The 22337-nt window shown below is 38.9% G+C and overlaps 1 protein-coding gene across 2 annotated transcripts in view; it reads right to left on the bottom strand.

The window, feature by feature from the left end:
• Window positions 1-6007, bottom strand: part of ntm (neurotrimin) — a 357038-nt gene extending 351031 nt beyond the window's left edge. The window contains exon 1 of one of the 2 annotated variants that reach the window (XM_088619206.1): window positions 5737-6007. In XM_088619206.1, coding sequence (XP_088475332.1) covers window positions 5737-5797 — 61 coding nt within the window. In that variant the 5' untranslated portion in view covers window positions 5798-6007. Of the gene's footprint in view, window positions 1-5418; window positions 5536-5736 lie in introns of those variants that run through there. The other variant, XM_088619209.1, reaches the window with a different exon arrangement.
• Window positions 6008-22337: the final 16330 nt, after the last annotated feature.

Genomic DNA, 22337 nt, shown 5'->3' with positions numbered 1-22337 from the left:
CCACCCAGCCACATGGTAATCACAGACAGAAGGATTAAGGCCCCAGACTCCTGGTGCAAAGCAGCTCACAAGAACTTCTCCACCATCTGCTTGGTAATCTCCCTCATTATGATCACCATCCTTTCCCAGTTCAAACTCCTGAATCTGGACTGCATTCGCCAGGATTTTAATCAAGCATCCGAAGTCTTCTTACCATAAAACTACTGAGCTTCCACTGTGCCGCACACGAATGTGCAGTAAGAATACGATCAACTCCACTATCAGTGTGGACGAAACACTCCCCTGCTGCTGAAACCGCAGCCAACGGCTCTGGTGGGGCAGTCTCCTTCACATTCATGATCGGTGGTCCACTAAGCACTGCACTCAGCATAGGCCTGAAAGCCTGCAGCAGCAGTTCTCCAAGGCAGGGAGGAAGAGGGTTGTCCACCATCTCTGACGAAGGGAGAAACTAAGCACCTGTCAAGTTTATTTCTTTGGTGGCCATCCATCCCTTTGCTTGTGTTTGTCAGACACCAAGAAATTTCTCCAACTACATGAAAACATATTTTTAATGCATCAAATGACGATGTCATTATTTGCTCAGCGGGCCAAGCCTCACGCACTGTATTGCTTCAAGAGCCATGCAGTTTCTCCTGACGTAGCTGTAGAGCACTGAGATGTCATTTTCCTGCTGCTTCAATATGAGCAGACAGTAACAGTTTCATTAGTAAAAACATCTTTTAATAAGCCACTTGTTCATCAAAGGGATTAGTTACAGGCATAAACAGTCTTTGTGACATTAATATCATCTAAATAATAATTAGTGTTATTGTGACTTGTTTTTTTTTTTTAATGTGACAGGATAAAGACATTCAAATTCAAATAATGCTTGAACCTACATCATAAATTGCACAAAATGCTGTAATTTAATAAATGTACTTTGTGAAGGATCACATACTATAATCTTTATCTTGGCTTTGAAGCAGATTGTTGAATTTAATCTTTTTTTTTCCTCTAAAATGTCCTTACCACTATTTTTTTATAAAATGTACAGTAATAAAAGCAAACACCCTTGATCTTACTACATTTTGCATGTCAGCAGTTAAAGCAAACAATTGCAGCATGACATTGTATTTCGCTTCTTTTTACAGAACTATTCATACACAAAATAAAACAAGAAATTTGCCTCATAAAAACTGAAATGGCTGATACAATTATGAATGTCTATGAAGATCAGAATAAGACCTGAACAGAAAAAGAGAAGTCCGTCAAAAGGTTTGTGTTTTAACTAAGCCAACTTCAGCCTGGTAGCTTGTTCTCAACAACATATTTGTCATGCCATGCTACGCTTGATGGCTAATGTCCTAAATGCAGCAACTAAAATCAATATTAATCAGATTGTAACACATGAGTATATGACAGCTGGCGATTTCAATTACAAATATTACCTGACACCTTGAAAAAAAATAAAGACAGGAAAGCACCTTTCCCAAGTTTCACAAAGCAGAGCGATCCGTGTCGATACCCCCACACACAGACAGAAGCCAGCATTTTCTGCCTACACACTATGATGCAGCAGTGCAAACTCCCTTGCGAAAGGTGACACTTTCATAAGTGAGAAAGCAGGCTTCTGAAAATAAATTTGCTAATGCCTCCAGGTTTTTAAAAGATGTAAATTATTCAGAGTACTTTGCAGCAGATCTGGAATTCGTTTCACTCAACTTCCAGTCACTTTGATGCCGTTATGATTATTGTGCTTCTTTTATTTCCTCTGCTGGCTTCAAAATAAAGAGTTGCTTCAAAGTAACAGCAGGCAAACAGATGAGCCACGCTCTGCTCTTCAGTGCAAGACAGAGGAAGGCGTTGCAGAAGCCGGGCTACGTGACCTCATGAAGAGGACGACCGCTGATGGCAACGAAGGGGGCAGCTTCCTTGTACTGTACTGTACTTTCAGATTTAACAAGAAATCTCTAAATTGTGGCACCCACCCCACCATCACAGCGAGGATACATGAGTTGTTTGTCATTGATGGTGAAGGTCAGTTTACAAAAAAACACTGTAAAAAGGTGGAAACGTATTTAGAAGAGAATCGCTGTCCAGAACAATCCATATGCAGAACATCAAATTGACGTCCAATTGCATAACTGGGAGGGGACAACTAAGCACCGGGCTATTTATATCATTAACTCTCTCTGGCAGCAAGGCAGAATGTTTTATTCGTGTCATTAGAATAAAGTTGCATTCCAGCTTGGGAAACAGTGGGTTTACAAGTGTTTAATACCCATTTTACACCAAGAAGAAAAAGGCCGTCAACAGCAACAGTATTACTCTTCACAGTCACTGTACAGTCTATACTGTGGGCAGCCTCTCAAGTCATTTATATGCATTTCTACGTGAAAGTCTCCTCCCATGATCATTTCAAAACCCCATAACGCTCTTATCCATTTCCTCAGGTTTATTCTGTTGTATCATGGGATTCTGCAGACACTCTTCATACTTTTAATGCTGCTGTAGTAAAACTGTGAACAATCAACAGATACTGTGAATATACCAACAGATAAATCTCTCACTGGATCGCAAAAATGACAGAAAATGTGAAACTCGAAATGGAGCCTAATTAACCTCTGCAAACCCAGAACGCTAAGTGCCGTTTATTTTTGAGTAATTAAGAGAGACAAAAGGCGCGCCTCAGGAAAGCAAAGAGGCACAAAAGAACTGGTGGAGTAAGAGTGACTGGAGATTCTCTTCATAAAAGAAAAATAACTACATGTCAGAATAAAAATAATTCACATTTATTTTACATTGTGCCAGACTACCAGCAGAATCTAGAGTCTTCACTTCTTACCAAACTCTTACAGAATACAAGTGCAACTTTCAAGCTAAAGTCAGGAAGCTAGAGGCACCATAAAAAAGTCTCATACTGGAGTTTTATGAATAAACTATCTGTATTTATACACATCCCTGACTTGTTTTCTCAAAAGAATAACTATTTTAAATGTGGCAATGTAACAATTTACAACTATGTAACCCACTTTTGATTTATAAATGAAGTCTGTAGGTCATCTCCCAAGATGATTACGACAGCAATCTCCTACCCATGACCCAAAATAAAAATCCAAGGATGTCACCTGTGCTCCAAATGTCCTTAATTTCTCGTGGGGAAATTCTAGGCGTGCGTCTCTTTGAGAAAAAAAACATGCCCTCGTTTTAAAATCTCCCGTATTACGGTGACATCTCGCAACAAGCATGTTGGAACTAAAAATCCAGTTCTACTTTAAGACAAACAATAAAAATGGGGCAATATGAGCAGAGCCGGCTGACCACCTGTCTGACTCCATTATAACCAGAACGCTGAAAGCAGGACCACAGCCGTGTGATGTCTGTGTACAGCCTTGCTCTTTTCACAGTCACAGCAGCATTTGCACTTTGCCTCATTTTAAATGTGTGGGGTGCATCCGAACATCACCATTTCTGATGTCTGACATCTCAATTAGTCCTTTCTAGCTGAGCTGTTGTGACCGAACGGGGAGAGATTTTTAACAAAGCTGTGCTTTGATCTCCACATCTTCAACAGAAAGCTGAATGTACAAGGCTGATAACCATTTTCCTCTCTCTTCAAGCCTTTATGACGATTGTTATTCCGTTTTTTGTTTTAATTCCCAAGAACTAACAACCTTACAAGGGAATAAATGCAATGAGCGTGGCCTGCATGGGTCATCTAATTGCCATTTGGACAATTTCTTTCCATGAATCGCACTGCATTGTGGTCAAACTCTCTTAGAATCGTGCGACACTTGCCCTGGGAGCTCAGTAGAAAATAAAGAAGAAAAATCTTCGATTCTTTCACAATGAAAATACCTGGCCATTCACTGGACTGTGTACAACAAGAGAGAGTCCTTGGCCCAGAACTAAGGAATGTGTCCATTTATTTTATAGCTACAACTTAGCAGCTCTCCTTTGTTACCTACCAGTGATGGCATTTCCTGTTTAAACTGTAATGCAAGCACATTTTTTGCTTTACCCCGTTTTCAGTCAGTTTTAAATCTGTAGTGGAGAAAAGAAATGTTTATACCAGGGGGAGTGCTTCCTTATTAATCTGATGAACCCATCTGGCTGACATGTTCTCCAAACTGACTTACAGGTGTTCGAATTATCAACTGTTGCACACACAAATGGTGGCACTGCTGTATACAGCTGGGTCACTTTGAGTTTGAATCCTATGGATCCTTTACCATTACTTGACACAGATTCCACGTCTATTTTGCTGTACATGGTACACATGAGTGCACAAGACAGAGAAGACCTATACTGTACATTTACACACTGTAGTTCAGATCAGATTGCCCAGTGATAATGGCACATACAAATGACCCATTAAGGAGTGGTAACTTCACAGGAAAACAGCTTCATTTTTAATGTATTTTCATTACCGGCTGCTGGCTCTTCCTACGCAGGATCAGAAACGCAGAAACAAAAAGAGTATTTAATGAGTCCCATTAAGGACTGCATTATTGAATATGACTTGGATCCATGTTGCATCTGTGTTCAAATTTATTTGAAATATGTCAGCTTTCTGTGCATCAACAAACAGTTTTGTACTGAGGATATTTTTAGTGTTGTGCCCTATGGGAACAGATTGTCTGGTATCACTTCAAATGTCGACGAGAGCGGTTCTTGTGCCCATGAAGCAATAAACGCACAAAATAACAATTGATAATCAATTTTAATGATAAAAACTGAAGAGTCTCTTTAAACTACATGAGTAAATTAAATTTAATCATATTAGATCATTTAAACCCTGTATGTTCAAACATACATAATATAAAGAAGAAAACAATATTTAATATTTTCAATATTTTCTTAGGTGGCGGCAGAGTCGCAAGTTTCACTGCTGTTTCCATTGTGTTGTGTACTTCTGGAACACCTGAGGCTTTTGAAAGCGCTAAACTGTATCCTTATTTCTAGAGAAACGGGGTTCTCTATCTTTAATCGCTAGAATCTGCTGCTGGGTTCATTTAGATTAAGTTTTGTGACCTGAACACGCTGTCAGTAGGGATTAAGAGCCAAAGCTTAATCAACTTTATGTAATGACCTTCCAGACAGAGCAAACGACACTTCAGACTGCGTCTGTAGCAGAACTAAAAAAAGGTTACATTAGCAAAGAGGGCAGGAATTAAATCGCTTTCGAGATGCTGTTGTGAGCAAGAACTTCATGAAATGGCAACAGACAATTTTAAGCGCAAAACCAATACTGCTCATCCGTCAGGATTACAGTCCGCAGTTTTAGTCTTTAAAACCACGAGTCACCTGTTAATAAAAGTTTACTCGGAAAAGAAAAAAAAATGCTGCCCAAATATAGAAATAATTAAATACACAGTACAGCAAATATCTCAATCACATGTGCAATATTTAGAGTGTGTGTATATATATAACAAATACCTTGTTGCGTTTTTCAGCCTTCGGGGGTGATGGAACGCGTCTTAACAGCCAAGATATCTTCACTGCTCAGTCATGTCAAAGTAATCACTCTGTTTTACCTGTCATTCACTGTATAACACCACTTCAAATACATCACTTAAGCGGCAGCGCAACCTGAAAGTATCAAACAGCAAACAACACCCACATTTACCAGCGCAATTAACTGCCGTTGTTGAGACTTCGAACTGATCAACTGCAGAGCGGGGTGGTTGTCTTAATTTTCAATTGGCCACAGGTGAGGCACATTCCATGCAAAACTGGGAAAAAGGGAAAAAATACCTTGATGAAGCACTAGAAGTGTCATTCCTGTCAGGACAAACCAGTACACGGGATTGTTCATGGCGCTTCAAGGAGTAGTTTTCTACTGGCAGTAAGACTCCGCGATGTGTTACAGAAGAAAGGTGATTTGAAAATCCAGTTAAAAGTAAACGATAGCAAAGCGCTCAGTTCCCGCTGATAATTCTCAATCAAACTGACTGCGAAACAGTCTACAACACAGGCAGCAGAATGTCCCTCCTTCATACAGGAGCTATTGGTTAAGCCATGTGAAAGATCTCGCAGCTTCGGTCTGCGATAGGCTTTCTCTCAGATTTTACTGGCAGCTGTGCAAGAGCTGGTTATGTATTATTTCTTTTAAAACCCATTAAAATCAACTTTTGGAGCTGTTTTTTGGTTCTTTAAATTTCCTTTTTTTTTTGTAAGATTTTGTATGATTATTTTTCGTATAAGTTATATCCAGTACGATCAGTGGGGACAAGAGAAAAGAGGATGTCTTTCGCTCATTTCAAATGAGATGTAAGAAAATGTAATGTACCATCAGGGAAACACACACACACACTTAAAGCCCGTCCAATGAAGTCGTCTTGATTTGCTATAATAATCCTCATTTGCATGCATCCCACAAAGATCAGCACTTGTACATTGTGTCTGGAATGAAATACTAACATAATGTATATACTGTACTGTACACAAACAAACGCGTGTATCACATACTGCAGAAGTTCTACGTTTCAGTACTTTCACCTTTTTGTTTACATTATGAAGCTTTATATTCGCTATGTATATATATTGACTTAAACATGTTTAAATAACTTTCCAGTAAGTGGAAATAGATGTTTTGTCTGGTTAATCGGTATTTTCCTCTCTTTTCCTTTTTTTCTGTACATTTCTTATTTTGCATCTATCATTTACATTTTTACTACAGTTCCCCATATTGTATACCGCACGATCAATACAGAAAGATGTGCAATTATTTAAGAAAGCAGGACTATTTTGATGGTGGTAGTTAAAGGCGGTGGTGGGAAGGCCTTAATAAATTGTTAAAGAATCGGCTTGTTGTTTTCAGTGGGGATCGCTGGGTCCTTGTGAGAACTCTGCCTTTCTCCACCCATTGTCCCAGCACCAAACTTAAACCCCCTAATCTTTGGGGAAAAAAAGCCTGTCCCACTATCACAGCAAAGGACACTCGAGACTTTCTGCCTTGGTATTGGTGCAGCTCCAGGCTTAACCAATGGAAGTCCCTGCCGAGCTCACACACGCACACAGCGCCTTCAGCCACAGCCAAATAAAATCACGGATCAGCCACTTGCCTTTGAGACAGAGTGGGGGGCTGCCTTGTGGCCCACGTGCAACGTCTCCACCCATCTACGGCACGATTGCGGCCTGCTTGTGTCACAGTCGGTGTAGCGCACTCCCCTCATATTAGGAGTGCACCACAGGGCCCATACTGCGTGTGACTTTTCGTGCACGGATGGAAAGACGAGTGACTCTAGTGATTACAGTGCTGATTACTGGTGCCTGGGCCTCTCTTTCCATCAAGTTTCCAAACTTTTGAATGGTATCATCCACCCACTATGGAGTCACAGGGTGTCAGCGCCTATCCCGGCAGGCAATGGGCTCAACCCAGAATACACCCGGGACTGGACGCCAGTCCATCGCAGGGCACACAGACACACACACACTCACACCAGGCCCAGTTTTCCCAGAAGCCACTTAACCTACCAGCATGTCTTTGAACTGCAAGAAGAAACTAGAGCAGCTGGAGGAAACCCATATTAAATATAAATATAAATATAAACAGACATGAAGTTGCACCCCAGTGGGACCAGAATCCAGGCAGATTGTGAAAAGGCAGATAATTGTCTTTTGTGTTACATACAGTATACAGGTGTCTTTTAAATTTGAACACAGGCTCACAATAACACCCTTGTAACAGAAATGAAACACTTTTAGAAAGCCATCTGCTTAGAGCCCCAGTAGTACTGCGTAATTGTATAATCACACTGTTCAGTAATCGCAAAGACAGCTCTGTGTGCTACACACGGAAAAGGAGGCCAAAAAACAACTACTATCCATTTACGCAAAGTAAACAAAGTACTAAGACTGAACAGGACTTGAAAGCCTTGTAGTGTTTAAGTTAAATACAGTCTAACTTAACTGACATGGTGGCAAAAATACATCTTCACCTTGTGTTTTTGATTATAGTTCTTTTGTTTTCTTCCATTGACCCAAAAGACATTTAACTTTAGTGTTGCGCTTTCAAAACCTGATTAGTTCAAGGCAGATAAGATGGTTAGGTGCTGTACAAATGATAGGAGATGCCTTTTAGTGGTAAGAGCTTTACGTGGGCAATGGATTTGATGCTCTTTATTAAGAACACAATAGCAGAAGTAGAGTCTTTTGCCCGTCTCACTGTGCTGGCAGGAACACTTGACAAAGCACACAGTGTACAGGGGGGCTCTCTTCTCATTTCAGGCTCTCGGGGTGAATTAAAAGGGCAAGTCTACACTTGCATGCAAACCAGAACACCCAGTAAAGAGCTATTTCACAATTCCTGACATCCCAAGTGACACCACTACACCCAGTCTAAAAATCTGATACCAATCCACAGCCGGCTGCACCAGATCATTTGTGCTCGAAGCTCTGAACTCTGTTTTATTCTTCACCTCTCCTTTCCTTCAAAGCCTGCAGCCGTGCTTCAGTCCAGCACCTCTCAGACACCCCCCATCTCCTTTCCTGGCCCTGGAGCTGCACAGTGCCAAGGCTGGCACGCAGGTCCAGTGAGCCGGAGATGGATCCTAGGACACAGCAGCTCTGCCGTGTGTTTTCGAAGGCCAGAGTGTTAGTTCAAAGCCAGGCTCAGATCACACGACTCCTGTCACACGATCAAGACAAAACCAATCATCATCAATGCTCAGCGCCCTCTAGTGGAGCAGTGAGACACTGAGCACCACTGAATGAACAACAGCAATGCTCAAGGCAAAGAAAGAGGGTGAGAGACAAACTCACTTTGGAGTTGAACCGAAAGCCCCCTAAATAATAATAAATTGAAACCTGAGTACATACAGAAAGTCATATGCACACAGGGGGGACATGCGAACTCCATACAGAAGTTATTACAAGTGGATTTTAATTTTCTGTATCTCAGTTTTTAAGATCTGTGAGAAAAAGTTCTGAACTGAGAAACATTTAAATGAAACACATTAAAAATATATTGTACTGTATGTCTTACTTTGACTGCATGATTGCATTTTAAATATATCCCTACATGATGTAAATGTGAATTAAACGATTTACAAGTATCTTCAAATCTTTTGAATTACGCCCAATTAATTGATTTCTTAAAAATATTTAAATCTGTTTGTAAATGACGATTGTTTCTTTGAATGATCATTTATCTAGTGGTACATAAGCACTCACTAAGCTGTTTGTGATGTTTTTGTAGGTAACTTAAAAATCAACCAGACATTTGCCTGTATCACAATTGTGCTGAATTCTTAGCAGTAATGCTTCCATTAAATTGACTAAGCAAGTGTATGAAAAATTGGGTTACTATAGGTATTTCTAAACCTGTCACAAATTGACACCTATCCTATCTCCACACTCTTTTTTCCACCTAATTACACCCACATCTTCACAGTAATGGACAGGTAATCTTTAAAATATGTCTAGTTTTTTTTAGCTTGCACTAATACAACAGAATTACACATTAAACTAGAACTCAATGTTGAAAAGAAATGAGGATGTAGACAATTCGGCATCCAATAACTAGAGGAGAGAACATCTCATGTGTTTTACATTTCTCTGTATAATTACAATAAAGTCATGTTTATTATTTTTAGACAAAAGCATAAACGGTACAGGTTAATAAATAATTTAGCTAATGCAATGAGCTTCTGTAGAGGCCAAGAGGCTATGCTGAAGCAAAGTTCTCTAAAGGGAAGTCCATAGTGTGTTACAAAACATAAAATAAATCAATAAATACTTCAGCGGTTCACAAGCTAATAAAAATGAACACCTAAGCAGTTTTTTTAAGATACTACATAATACTACTGGGGAATTTTTAATAAACCACTTACCACCATTTTAAGCTCATACTTTTTTGCCCTAACAAGAGAGCAACACAATTGAGTTATAAAATGTCGCATTAAACCTTTCAGTGAGCACATTTTAGAGTCCCCATTGGTAGGTTAACCTTTTCTTTCTGAATCTGTGAAATTATGTCTTTTTTTTTTCCTTTGAGACAGAAGGTGAGGTAAAATAATGTTCAAAGCATTCCTTAATTTCCTGTGGAAATATTAGCAAGAGGGAATCTCACATGGTGAATTCCGTGCATGCTAAACATGTGCTGGGTTGAAGATGTAGGCAATTGGCATTTTTAAAACAGTTGAACATTTCCGAGTAGTCTCTGCTGTGACCTGCTTTTCCTCATCAAACGTATTTCATTAAATCTAAGGTTTTGATATCAGGGCACCCCAGAGGGTCTCCTCTCCTAAAACCACGTGTGCCTACTCTTTTTAATGCTGAGCAGACAAATGTGGGAGTGGATGCATTCCGCTGTTAGATGTTTATCCCCAGAGTGTGATGTGAGAACGTCCCAGTGTGAAGTTCACTGTGTGTAATAATTTTGGGGAAAAAAAACTATATTCGAATTTATTTTAACTGATATCATACTCCAGCAGTTTATTAATGCTTAGGGTGGTAAAAAGTATCTGTTGGGTGCAAGCCATGTGGATCCATTTTCAGGGTAAAAACCTTACCATTCGTGGGATCTGCCATGGCTGCAATCGAGAGAAGCAAAGAATTAAAAACAAAAATAGCAAAACGCTTATGAGCTCCTCGAAAGGCTGTTCTCTGGGAGGGTGTGGGCGATGCAGTGCTCACACGGGGAGGGGCAGGTGGTAGTGATAGCCAACACAGTGAGACGGTTTCCGTCTGCATGCTGGACTACGCCAGGCGTGAGTTGACTTGCTTCAGGGGCATATTTATAGAGGAGCCCTTCCTGAGCTCAGGGAGTCCGTTCTGTGACTGTCTAAGGGCCCTGCTGTTGTTGTACCTGCTGTTATGATACTGTTCAGGCTGTAAAATCCCCTTGGTTGTTCTGGTAAATAAAAAGCACACACTGTGCTTCACACTGTAGCGTCTGCTCTAAGTTTCTTTATTTTCAGAATCCACATCAGACATAAGCCAGTGTTGCAATATTCACCGTACTTCAAAACCCATAACATCTGACACCTTCAAAAGCAGTATTGACTCATTTTGGAGACACCTTTGTCAAACGCAGCTTTAAGTTCTTGTGACCTTTTTTTTAACAATGGGGCCTTCTAAAAGGGCAACTAAAAGCAAGTTGCATGGGGCAATTCTTAATAGAGTAATTGAACACAAATGAGAGAAAGCAAATTATTGTGAATTTGCGAAAAGGGAAAAGCAGTTATTGTGCAGAGCTTTGATATCCCCGTTTAAGGGATTTGATCCGTATACAGTATTTATTTGTTGAGATCCTTCCCAAAACAGTACTTTAAGGAGTGCTTCATCCCATCAGCCTTTCCCTGTTTTGTGCATTGCTTGCTTTGTTCCTCTGTATACAGATATGTGTCCTATGAGTGTGGCCACAGTGGATTCTGCTAACAATGCTAACAATAGTCTATTTCCCTAGATCCATTAATATATTCCACCAAAGGTTTTCTGAACAAACTACTCCATGATGACTAGGAGGAAGTATGGGAAACAAATCAGTGTTGCGCTGTGCTACATACTGTAGTAAACTCCCAGTAAAGCTTTTGCTGCTACTTGGAGTTTTTGCCATAATAGTGAGTTAAAATGTTTTTAAAAAGATTAACAGAAATGTTTATGCATCACAGATCAAGAAATATGATGGCTACTGAATAAAAGCAAACTAAAAAGGAGAATACAGCTTATAAGAAATTTGTGTATGTAATTAAATTAACATTGGCAAATTGGTAATTACAGGGTAGTAACATTTTTGTTTCTTTTATTCCTTTTTCTTACGGGTCTTTATCTTTTACTAAGTATCCTCTCAGAAACTGATAACTGCCTGTAAAGAGCTTTCTCTATAAAACATTTATGAGCAATTTGTTAAATAAAACATTATTTCAGTCGGCGTTGTCTGAAAGTGTGATAGCCTGTCTTTAGCCGGGTTAGATGCATTACTAATACACAGTGTTCATCAAATTCCTTTCGGAAATTTCCCAAAAGAAACATTTTAAAGTAAGGAAAGAGATCCAGATTTATAAACACACAGCATGATAAATGCCAGCGCTGCCAAATTCCATTGTTTCTGAATACGGACGGATATTTTAGTTTGCACTGCTAAGGTTGCAAAGCTTCGGGGTATTAAAAAGGGACAAATTAAGAAAGATTTCCATGTTTTATCAGTGCTAAAAATGAAAGTTTTAGCAGTCATTGATTTTTGCTTTATTTAATAAAAACAATAGAACACAGAAATAAAAACAATGCACTGTTCAATTAAGAGCTAGATCGGTCCAAACATTGCAGGCACAATGATAAAATTACTTTGGTAGATCTGCAGCAAGACCAGCTTTTTAAACCTGGTAAACTTGTAAAATGGTTCAGTGAAAACAAGTGGCAATCTTGCTAACAGTCTCTTTAAGGCACAGCAAAAAATATATAGAAGTTGAACATGTCAAGAGACTGTCTTGTTACCTTTTTCTGATACAAATATGTTGGTTTTTTTCTTGGAGGAGTAAGAAAGAAACCCACGCATTAGTCAGTCTCTCAAGCAAAGGAAAACTGCACAAATCGCTCTTGAAACAAAGAATGTTATATGACGTACTCCAGGAAGCAGAGAGGGAATAGAAGTTTATTCCCTTAGAGACAGACTAACCCAATCAGTGGCTGTTACACAATGTGCCTAATAATGTCTCATCTGCTTCACATAGTGATCCTGCTTCATATACTGTAATACCTCAGCTTGTTCAAGTACTGCATTCTGCCTACACACAACAGAGACAGTGGTATTCTTAGTTCAGAGCTCATCTCCAAGTAGACATGTTCTCCAGTTCCAGGTAAAGTTTTTAGTCCTGTTGAGAAAAACCTTGCCAGATACACATTTGAATGCATATAGTTTTCAGAGGAAACAACATTAGATAAATTTAAAGGTGATTCTTGAGGAAATATTCAAAGATCCTTTTTTTTCTTTGCTAGTGAACCTGAATTTGAAATAAAGAACCTGGAACACTTCATGTTTTCACATGGACAGAGAAAGGTGTATAATGAGAGATACTTTCAAAGCAAGAGTGGCATCGCTCTGAATTTAAGAGCAATTTCAGAAACAGACAATAAAAAAGCAGGCCTATATCGTCAAAGAAAGAAAAACTTAATCAATTTCAGACTTAAAAGATGAATTTGCACGTCTACAGAGAGCTGCAAAAATAGCTTGACACTTGACATTCTATCATACATTAATAAACATATCCATCCAAATTGGCTAGTTCAGATGAATAAATCTGATATATCAATTCCATCAGTGGGCCAGGTCCAACAAAAACATACTTTTGAATCCTTACATTAATTCTGAGAAGAGTCCCATAGCTTCATATTTACAATAACTAACACAGGTTTTTGGTCTTTGAAATAAAATTGACTGAACCAACATTTCCAAGGTTTGAGCTCTTTCGATTTTAGAATTATTATTTCCAGTGGGAACACGGTCAGAACAATGGGTTTAAAATTTACCCATGACGATATAACTAACAAGCCACGGCTTTCCAAATCCTAAAAGAGCAGTTGGACACAATTAAAATAAAATAAAAAATTCAACACTGTATTTATCAGACCTTTAAATTTAAAGGCTTAGTGAGTAAATGATGACTACTTCCAGACACGCTGAAGTGTCAGAGGTGGCTATTTTCGTCATCTGAATTGTTCAAAACCTTTAATATCCATCCCACCCATTTTCAGTCAACCTGTCCTGGGGAGGCCACTCTTGTTGTGAGGATTGAGTTCCTCTGCGCACTGGGCTGGTGTCAAGCCAAGAGGGACTTTACAGGTAGAGCTATAACAGAAGTGTCCTTCCTTGATTGAAGAGTAAATCAAGAGCTTCAGTCGTGAAGCACACCTATCCGCTGGCTGACCTCATGTTCCCACTCGCCATCACACACAGAAAAAACCCCAGTGTAATCAGCATCCTCAATGAAAGGCAAGTGCTTCTGGCATCACTTGGAGTGAGCAATCTACTTTTTAAAGGCGAGCTCAGTGGTGCTTATCCCAGATTTAACACTCAGAGATCACAATCAGATGAAGCAGGAAACATAACATCATCTTCAAAGTGTAAGCTTGCCAACTCTTAGCTGGAGACTCTCCATCCCTTGGCTGCAAGCTGAAATCTCCCTCCACCCTCCTTGATAATCACAAATAAGAATTTTAAAGTCCCACCAATGTACCAGCAGGAGCCCTGTCTGTAATCAAATGGAGCCTTGTGCCCAGAAATATTGAAACGAACTGGGGTAATGACGCACCTTGTTTGACTCTTGTTGAGACTTCAAAGGGCTCTGTGATGGATCTATTACTAAGGATTGCTGCACACATGTCATGATGAAGCTGGAAAAGGAAGCTAATGAATTCAGAAGGAGGATTTTCCAGAATGCCTCAGACTAACTCTCAGAGTAAACACCTTTGTCAAGTCAAAACATGCTGAGCACAGGGACTGGTATTGTTCCTGGCATTTTTCCTGCAACTGACAGACTTGTCTGAAATGTCTGGCATGCCTTGTGAGAGTGGAAGAAACTGTTCAGCAAGAGATATGAGATGGTGCAGGAGAATTCGTGTCATTATCTTCGTCATCTGTCCACAATGGACAACCGAGAGATTCCTCTTTAATTTCCATAGTTAGAAATTACACAATTATTGAATCCTTGAAGTTATTTGGTATAACGTCTTCATTCTATATCTGTAGGATGAGGATGTGGAGGAACAGTGTTAGTTTCTATCCACTATGATTAAAAATTTCAGCTCCTTGACCTTCCGCTGTTTGTTTCATTGTATGATAGCTTTTATCACGTCAATAAGAGCTGGCTGAGTTCCAGGCTAGTCTCGAAATGGATGTTATGAGATGGAAGTTGTTGACCAGTGGATTTTTGAATGGATACATCTTTAAAGTGCTCATTCCAACAGGCATTGACTGTCTCATGTTGTTTGAGCAGGTCTCCCCATTATTTATGTCTCAAAGCCACTGGTCCTTGGATACTGAGGTTGTCAACAGTCCTTTTGGCAGTGAAGAGACTAAAGCTATTGTTTATGTCTGTAAGATGTTGATTTTCCTTTACCTTGTCTGTCAAACACGTATTCTTCATTTTACGAGTTGTTCTTTAAACCTCTGCCTTTCTTTAATGGGAGATCAGCTTCATCCATGTGAAAGTTTGCATTGCTCTACCATGCACAGAAAGCCTTACACTTGTGCTCAATAAGACCATATATCAACTGTTGATTTTTATCAAACCAGTGGAGGTATTACCTGATATAAACAAAGTGTCTCTTTGCAGGCATTGATGATATCTGTCTTGATTAATTTCTGATTGCACCGTTTCCTGTTGTTGGGTGAAACCTGAGAGCTTTTGCTTGATGCATTCCTAAAAATATTTTATTTCAGTGCTTGGGGGTTGCTTTTCTGTGAACATTGCTTTTGCAGCTGACGATGGTGGGGAGCCAGCTTTTATAGACATAATTGAGCGGTTAAGATCTAGCTGTCACTAGCTCCTGTCATTGCTCTGGTGATGTGGATATCTTTGTGATTTCAAGCTCAGGCAAAGACAAAGTCAATCAGGTCTAGTGTTTGCACTGTGGAGGTTGCCTGAATGTTTTATGTCAGGTTTTCTGGGTATTGCTGGATGACAGTTCCACGCTCTGTGCATTTGAGAAGAAGAATGCCATTGCACTTGACATTTCCAACAGCTTCCTTGCTTCTCTTCTACCTCCAGCACTGAAACCTCCAGGTAGAATAATTCTGTCCTCCTTAGGGATTCCACGAAGTATAGAGTTGAGCTTAGCACAGAAACACTCTTCAATTTCAGCATCTGTATCTCAAGGTGGGGCAAATATGGAAATCACCATCTAATTAAGATGGTTGATGATTGCATTCTTTATGGCAAATTCAACATTAAAGAATTCAACATAATTCCTCAGATTTTCCCTTCCAGGAGAAAGCATACCAGCCTCCAGTTCCTTCTCCAACTCGTATGGTTTCACTCAGGGTAGCAATGTTGATGTCACAGCTGTGAAGCTTCTCAGCCACTAATGCTGTGTGATATTCTGGACAGTAATTATCAGGACAGTCCATGACAGGTCTCATGTGCCTGGTTCCAAATTTGATTAATCTTCTTTTGTGTTGTTTGACTGTGAAAATGCCTTTATTCACAGCTATCCTGTCAGGAACATTGATACAGAATATGTTCAGAGTCTTCCAAAATAAAAGCTGCTCAGTTATGGTTACAGAAGCCAAAATGCACTTCTGCCTCAACCCGAGTGCTCAACAACCCACTTGTAACAGCAGCTTCTGTGCCAGATCATGACTAGGAAATTCCAAATATCACTTTCCTGTTTTCATTGCCACTAAAGGACCTAGAGAACGCGCTGTGAATAAAAGACGCTTGCGTGTAACATCATTTATTGTAGAGAAATCATTGTGCTGCTCATTCTGCTCATTACAGAACATGATCTTGGTCCAATTGCATGGAGACTCAGACAATTGGAGGTTTCATTCTGCTACAGCCTTTGTCTGCTAGAACAGGTACCGAGATATTCCAGGCGGTACATCTTCTTCAGAGTTGCAGTGTTTAACGAATACAGAGAATGCAAGGCTCCAAACAGTCCTACATTAATTCAGTCCAGTGGCTCCTGGGCTGAATTAATCTTACTTCACACTGTCGATACAGTTCCTGCGTTACTCAATCTCCAGGTTTCATGGTCGAGGACAAGAGGGTGGGCTTTGAAATGCATCTAATTTGACATATACTGTATACAGTAATACAAAACGTTATCATTTCCCACCCATTGGGACATTTTAAATATTTGCAAGCTACAGAAATATACTACTGTATCTATCTATTTGTGGAAATTCTTATAATTAATGAAATTTTGTGTTGTATTGCACATTAGCGCAGATAAGTAGTTTATCCATACAATTGTAAAGGATCTTCTGGAGCATTTTTATTATTTGTTGGCTAGTAACAGTAAAACCAAAATGGCAAGAAAAAAAGCGCAATTAGATTTGTGAAAGGAGCCTAACTGAAAACGTTCGTTTGTTACTTTTAAAATGAGAATGAGACAGAAGGAAAACAGGGAGCAGTTTTTAATGTGGCTTAGTTCTCATGAATAAAACATCCTCAAAAAGCTTTCAGGATCCCAAAGAATTCGATTTAATTCCACAGCATATTTGTTTACTGACATTTGGTTTGTCTAAATAATTCTCTTTCCTTCTGATTCCTCTGTAAACTCCAAAATTTCCTTCTGAGTCAGTTCACAGTGTTTTTGGCAAACCATAAAAATAATCACCCACAACTGATCATCAGCATACATCTTTTCTAGAGGCTGGGAGCCTGCTTTCATTCCTTGTAATTAAGCTGTTTCATGAAAGTGTGACATTATGGCATCACAATGCTACAATTAATCTTCCATTGAAATAATTAGAAAAGTTTTGATTAAAGGCTGCAGACCAAAGAACAGAACCTCTTTTTGTGCTCCAGGAAGATATCAATATATTTTCTACAGACGACAGCTCAATGACATACCCTGTAATAGATATGACAGGGGGCTAAATCAAGAGCTCTGTGTTTTATTATTCTCTCTTCTTTCATATTTACCCAAAATATGTATATATCTGCAATGAAAACAGAGCAGTATTTTGTGTTGTCCCATGAATGTCACAAGCGAAAAACAAAAATAAAATACTGAGACAAAATATCCCCAAATACATCTATTGGGCATCAGTCTGCATGGAGAATGTGGGGATCAGGGTGTGAGCAGTGTCACGTCGTGAATGTGATACAATCAGTTTAGGAAGGAGTCATTTTTTTATTTGATGTTGAGCAGTCGTCATTCCTCATTCCTGTGTTCAGGAGCTGCTCTTTGCTTATAGCTCCAGTTCTGAACCCATAAGTCGCAGGTAGACAGGTAGATACAGATCAATTGTGCTGGTTGACTATATAATGTTCAGGAGAATGTATTGTTTTGCAGGCTTTATGACAGCGTTATTTATTATTAGACTGATGCCTCCTCACATCTGCTTGAGGTGCCGTACTTGATTGTTGTTATTTTATTTTCATTACAGATTATGACTGCCCCGACTTTCATCATAGACTTTCAGTTACGCAAGGTTGTGTTTTTCATTCATATCAGCACAGTCTTGAGTGTGCAGAAGGGATCCCCAAAACATCTTAAAGAATGGAATATGCTATTATTGGAGGAATGAGAGACATCTTTTCAAGTGTGCTACTAATGCAATGTATTTATAAGTCTATTAATAGCCCTTAGGGTGTATCACAAAACCTCATGTTTGAGCATCAGCTATAACTAATGTATTTGCCTTCTTATCAATATCCATTGCAAAAGATAGAGCACTTCCAGATTAAATGTATACAACTAGAACAAAGCAAGAAGACAATAATTCCATTTTAAATAATCAATAAATTCAAAGGACCTTGTTCCTTTACAGAAAGAGTGCATATTTTTAGACTTTTTTGCTGATGAGTAACTAATACGCTCAATGCATTTGAGGAAGGGACAGTATTGTACCAAAGCATATGGTGTATTTTCCAACCGTATTGGAAAGGATCGAATGATGTGTGGCTTACTGCATTTTATACACATGTTCTCACTTGACTTGAGCCCTATGCCATTAAATAATTCAATGCATGGTTTACTGTTTCAAATGGCAAAGTAAAATTGTGTTGTTGTCTTGAATACTAATATTGAATAATAACACTTAACATAAAAAAATACACTTGAAATTCATTTGATTAAAATGCTAATCCAGTATGCAACATGTATACCACAATGTGCTTGCTTGTAGTTTTTTTTATAGAGCATATTTTTGTACAGGAATAATGTATTCGTTATACCTTACTTTGTTCCTAGATGAATATGCTGGAAAAGAATTCATTTCCCTCTAGTTCTGCTAAGCTCGTTCCATCCTCTGATGCTAAGATACTGGCACCCCCTGCTGTTCAAACTGTCTTGGCAAGCAGAGCTATGCTAGTAACAATGCCGTGACTGCAGAATGATAACTATGGATCCCTTTCAAGATCATTGTGAAGCTCAGATTGTCTCAGCCCTGCTCAGGGTTTCTTCTCAATGCTGATACTGTATGTAGAAAGAAGGGTTACATCTGGGATATGGAAAGATGGCGAGGATGCAAAAAAAAAGCGTATCTGCTGTCATGTCGTATTCAGAATTAACCTGTCTCGACCGAATGAGTCAGAATGTGTTCTTTTCCCTTGTTGTTTGAATCCTCCTATTTTTTCTTTAGTTCAATGTTCTGAAATTTGACGAATGAAAAAGCGTTAGGCAGGGACTGAGAATTCTGTTTTTCCAGAGGGACTTCACTGCTCTCTAGTGGAAAGCTCTGGGAATTGTGCTTCAGTCAGAAATGCCCATCCTCATATTCTGACTGTTAATCTGTCCATTTAAAGCTAGTGTATCTGATTATCCATAACTAGTGGAGCCTGTACAGACCTACTATGATTCCTGAATAGGGTTATGTTTGGTTGATTAGGTTTTGAATGAGATCTGGAAATAGAATGCAGTTGATTGAAGTTGAATACTTGTGAAACATTTTGTAAATAGAACAAGAACACACCATATCCACTAATAAAGGGTTTTCAGAAGACACGCAATGTTCTGTTCCTGAAAATAAATTATATTCGGAATATTGTAGTATTCATGGCCTGAGCAGGAAACTGTGGCGGGAGCTACAGACGACCTCTGCTGTGGTGGATGGGACCTGGTGGTTCAGGGGAGGACTGGCAGAGCTCGACATCTGAGATGGGAGTCACTTCCCATACTGTACATCTGCTATATCACAAGCTGGGCTTTGTGGGAAAGTGACAAGAAAAATGATTTACTTAAGAATCATCTTAAGTCTCATATGACATACAGTATACTGCAGACACACGGCAGAAGGTCATCAGACAACCTTTTGCTGCTAGCATTCAACCTCTTTCACATACAGCTGCCTTTGGTTTAATCAGAACAGTGCTGAATCAAACAGTTAACTTAAAAAAATAACTTGAAGTTAACCAAACTGAGATATTATCGATTGATGGTAAGCAGTGTTTTATACAGAATCCATTGAAACTATGTTTAGTTAAATCATGAATCTGTTAAAACACAATAATGCATGCAATACTTTCAGTAATATCTAAAGTACTATGAACTGTGAATACAATATCTGGATTTCACATTTGTTAAATCTCAGAGCCCAAACAAAAGCACAATGTCTTTTTTTTTGCTTATAAATATGTGTTGTTTCATGTTAGAAAACCTCGTGTTTTTTATAGCTTTAAGATTGCAGAGGTCTGAGAGATTGCAATCTTAAGGAACAGTTAAGGGAGACTCTGGAAAGGAACACCATGAAGCCAAACCAGCTGGGGGTGAGCATTTCTTCTCTTGTCGTTTTGGAGAATTCTATCTAACAAGGACTTTAAGGAGTTTAAAGCACATATTTCCGAGCCATCCTGCTGTGGTCCATCTTGCACTGTCAGTGGGACATCAGCAGAGAACCACTGAGGCAGAAACGACTGCAAGCAGGCATTCCAGACTCACAGAGACTAGCACAAGAGGCGCCTTTTCATGGTGTCTAATTCAATTTAGGAAAAAAAGATATATTTGCTTTGTCATGATCATGTTCCAAACAATAAAAAAGCGGACAATTGTTTTCATCTGCGGTGCTCAGTAATTTCCAGTGAATATTGCCGAGTTTCAGATACATTCAGATTTTCTCTCCTTAGATGTATGATTCCAGCAGAGGTAAGTAATCAGTAGCAATGTAAAGTAATCAGATAATCAAGGTTGCCTTACTATATAAAGTTACAGCTAACACTAGTTTCAATTAAGTTTGATGTAAAGCGTGATGCTTAATATATACATATATATACATAAATTAATGTATTGATTGAAAGCTTATAATTCTGAAAAAGTCAAAAGGGATCATATAGAATTGTTTTATAAGCAATGCATGTAAACTACATATAGTGCCAGTGAAGTGATTTCTGTATATTGTCTGCTACACCCTTTGTGTTCAATATTCGGTTATTTAAATAGAAGTCACAATTTGAAATGTATTGAAAGTGAAAGTATTTTAGAAAAAGTTTCCCAGAGATTAAATCACAGTTACTGTTACTGTTTGTGTTGGTTTAGTTAATGAATTTCCCCGGCACCAGTGCTATGTGGCTACATGCAAACAAGACCCTTTGCTTGAATTAAATCGATTTCATTTTGGATCTTTGTTTTATTATGAAAACACTTTGAATAATCTAGGTCTGAGAAATGAGAGAGCACGGATACTACTGCAAGTGCGCTTCTATAAACAAAACGCAAAGAAGTTTCAGTGTGATACTGTGTCACTTGAAGCCCTAATTTGTCTGTGTTTGTAATGGGCTTGTTTAAACTACCTGAGGCCATAAGCTAATTCCCCCCTTTTTTTCCCCTCTGTTATCTCTGTCAAGCTTATTGTCTTTGCACTTGTTCCCAAGAAAAGCCATTAGACCACATGTCACTAATCTTCGTAAGAGTTGAAAGAAAAAGGAACAAATCTGTGGTGATTTACCCTGTAGCTCCTTTCTTTCCCTGCAGTCAGCTCAGAGCACCTGCCTGAGGCCCCTACAATAACATCTTCTGTTCTCTTTGGAGTCTGACCATTAATTCCAGATTAGTGATGCAGCCCTGATGGGTGATGAGGCCTGTTCCCAAAAGCTTCTGGAAAATTCAGATACAAAACGCACACATGTACACACATAAGAAGAGTAGAAACGGGAGGTGAAAGGTCCAGGAGACTCCAGACAGAGTCTCTGAGACTTTTTTTTTGTCTTCGTGAGAGGATAAAACTAACAAAAAGTCACAAGTCTGAAAGGGCTCCCCTGGGTTATGAGGTTAAACAGCACCCAAAGTCAAGACATACAGTAGATGAATATCTCACTTTCCCAGCTGAATTTTAATAGACTACGTACTTTGTTAAGGTAGCAGTCTACCATTAAAAAATTGTTCTTCCAATTACAAAAAACACAAAATGTATTTTCATATTGCTATTTTTCTTTGATTAATCTTGAAAAGTATCTGTTAAAGACAAGTTTGAGCTTCCAGCCTCTAAAGTAAGCAGAGGAGAACAACTAGTTTCTGAAAATTTCATTATGATCTTAAATCTTTTTTTTCTTATATTGTAGATTGTATATTGGAGTGATGTTTAACAGAGCCCATGCGATTAAACTGATGTAATTTTTACTATTTACTAAGCATTCCGTCTAAATCTATTAATGAACTATTATTATTATTACAGACAAGTGTCACTAGCTGTACTTTTTTCATGTTATGGCATTTGTTTTCCACTTGAGGTCAGTGTTTTCCCCTTGTCT

Source organism: Lepisosteus platostomus, chromosome 25, assembly GCF_059453375.1.
Source record: "Lepisosteus platostomus isolate fLepPlt1 chromosome 25, fLepPlt1.hap1, whole genome shotgun sequence".
Lineage (NCBI taxonomy): Eukaryota > Metazoa > Chordata > Actinopteri > Semionotiformes > Lepisosteidae > Lepisosteus > Lepisosteus platostomus.
Note: the sequence above shows the minus strand (reverse complement) of the source record. Positions and strands in the feature narration are given on the sequence as shown.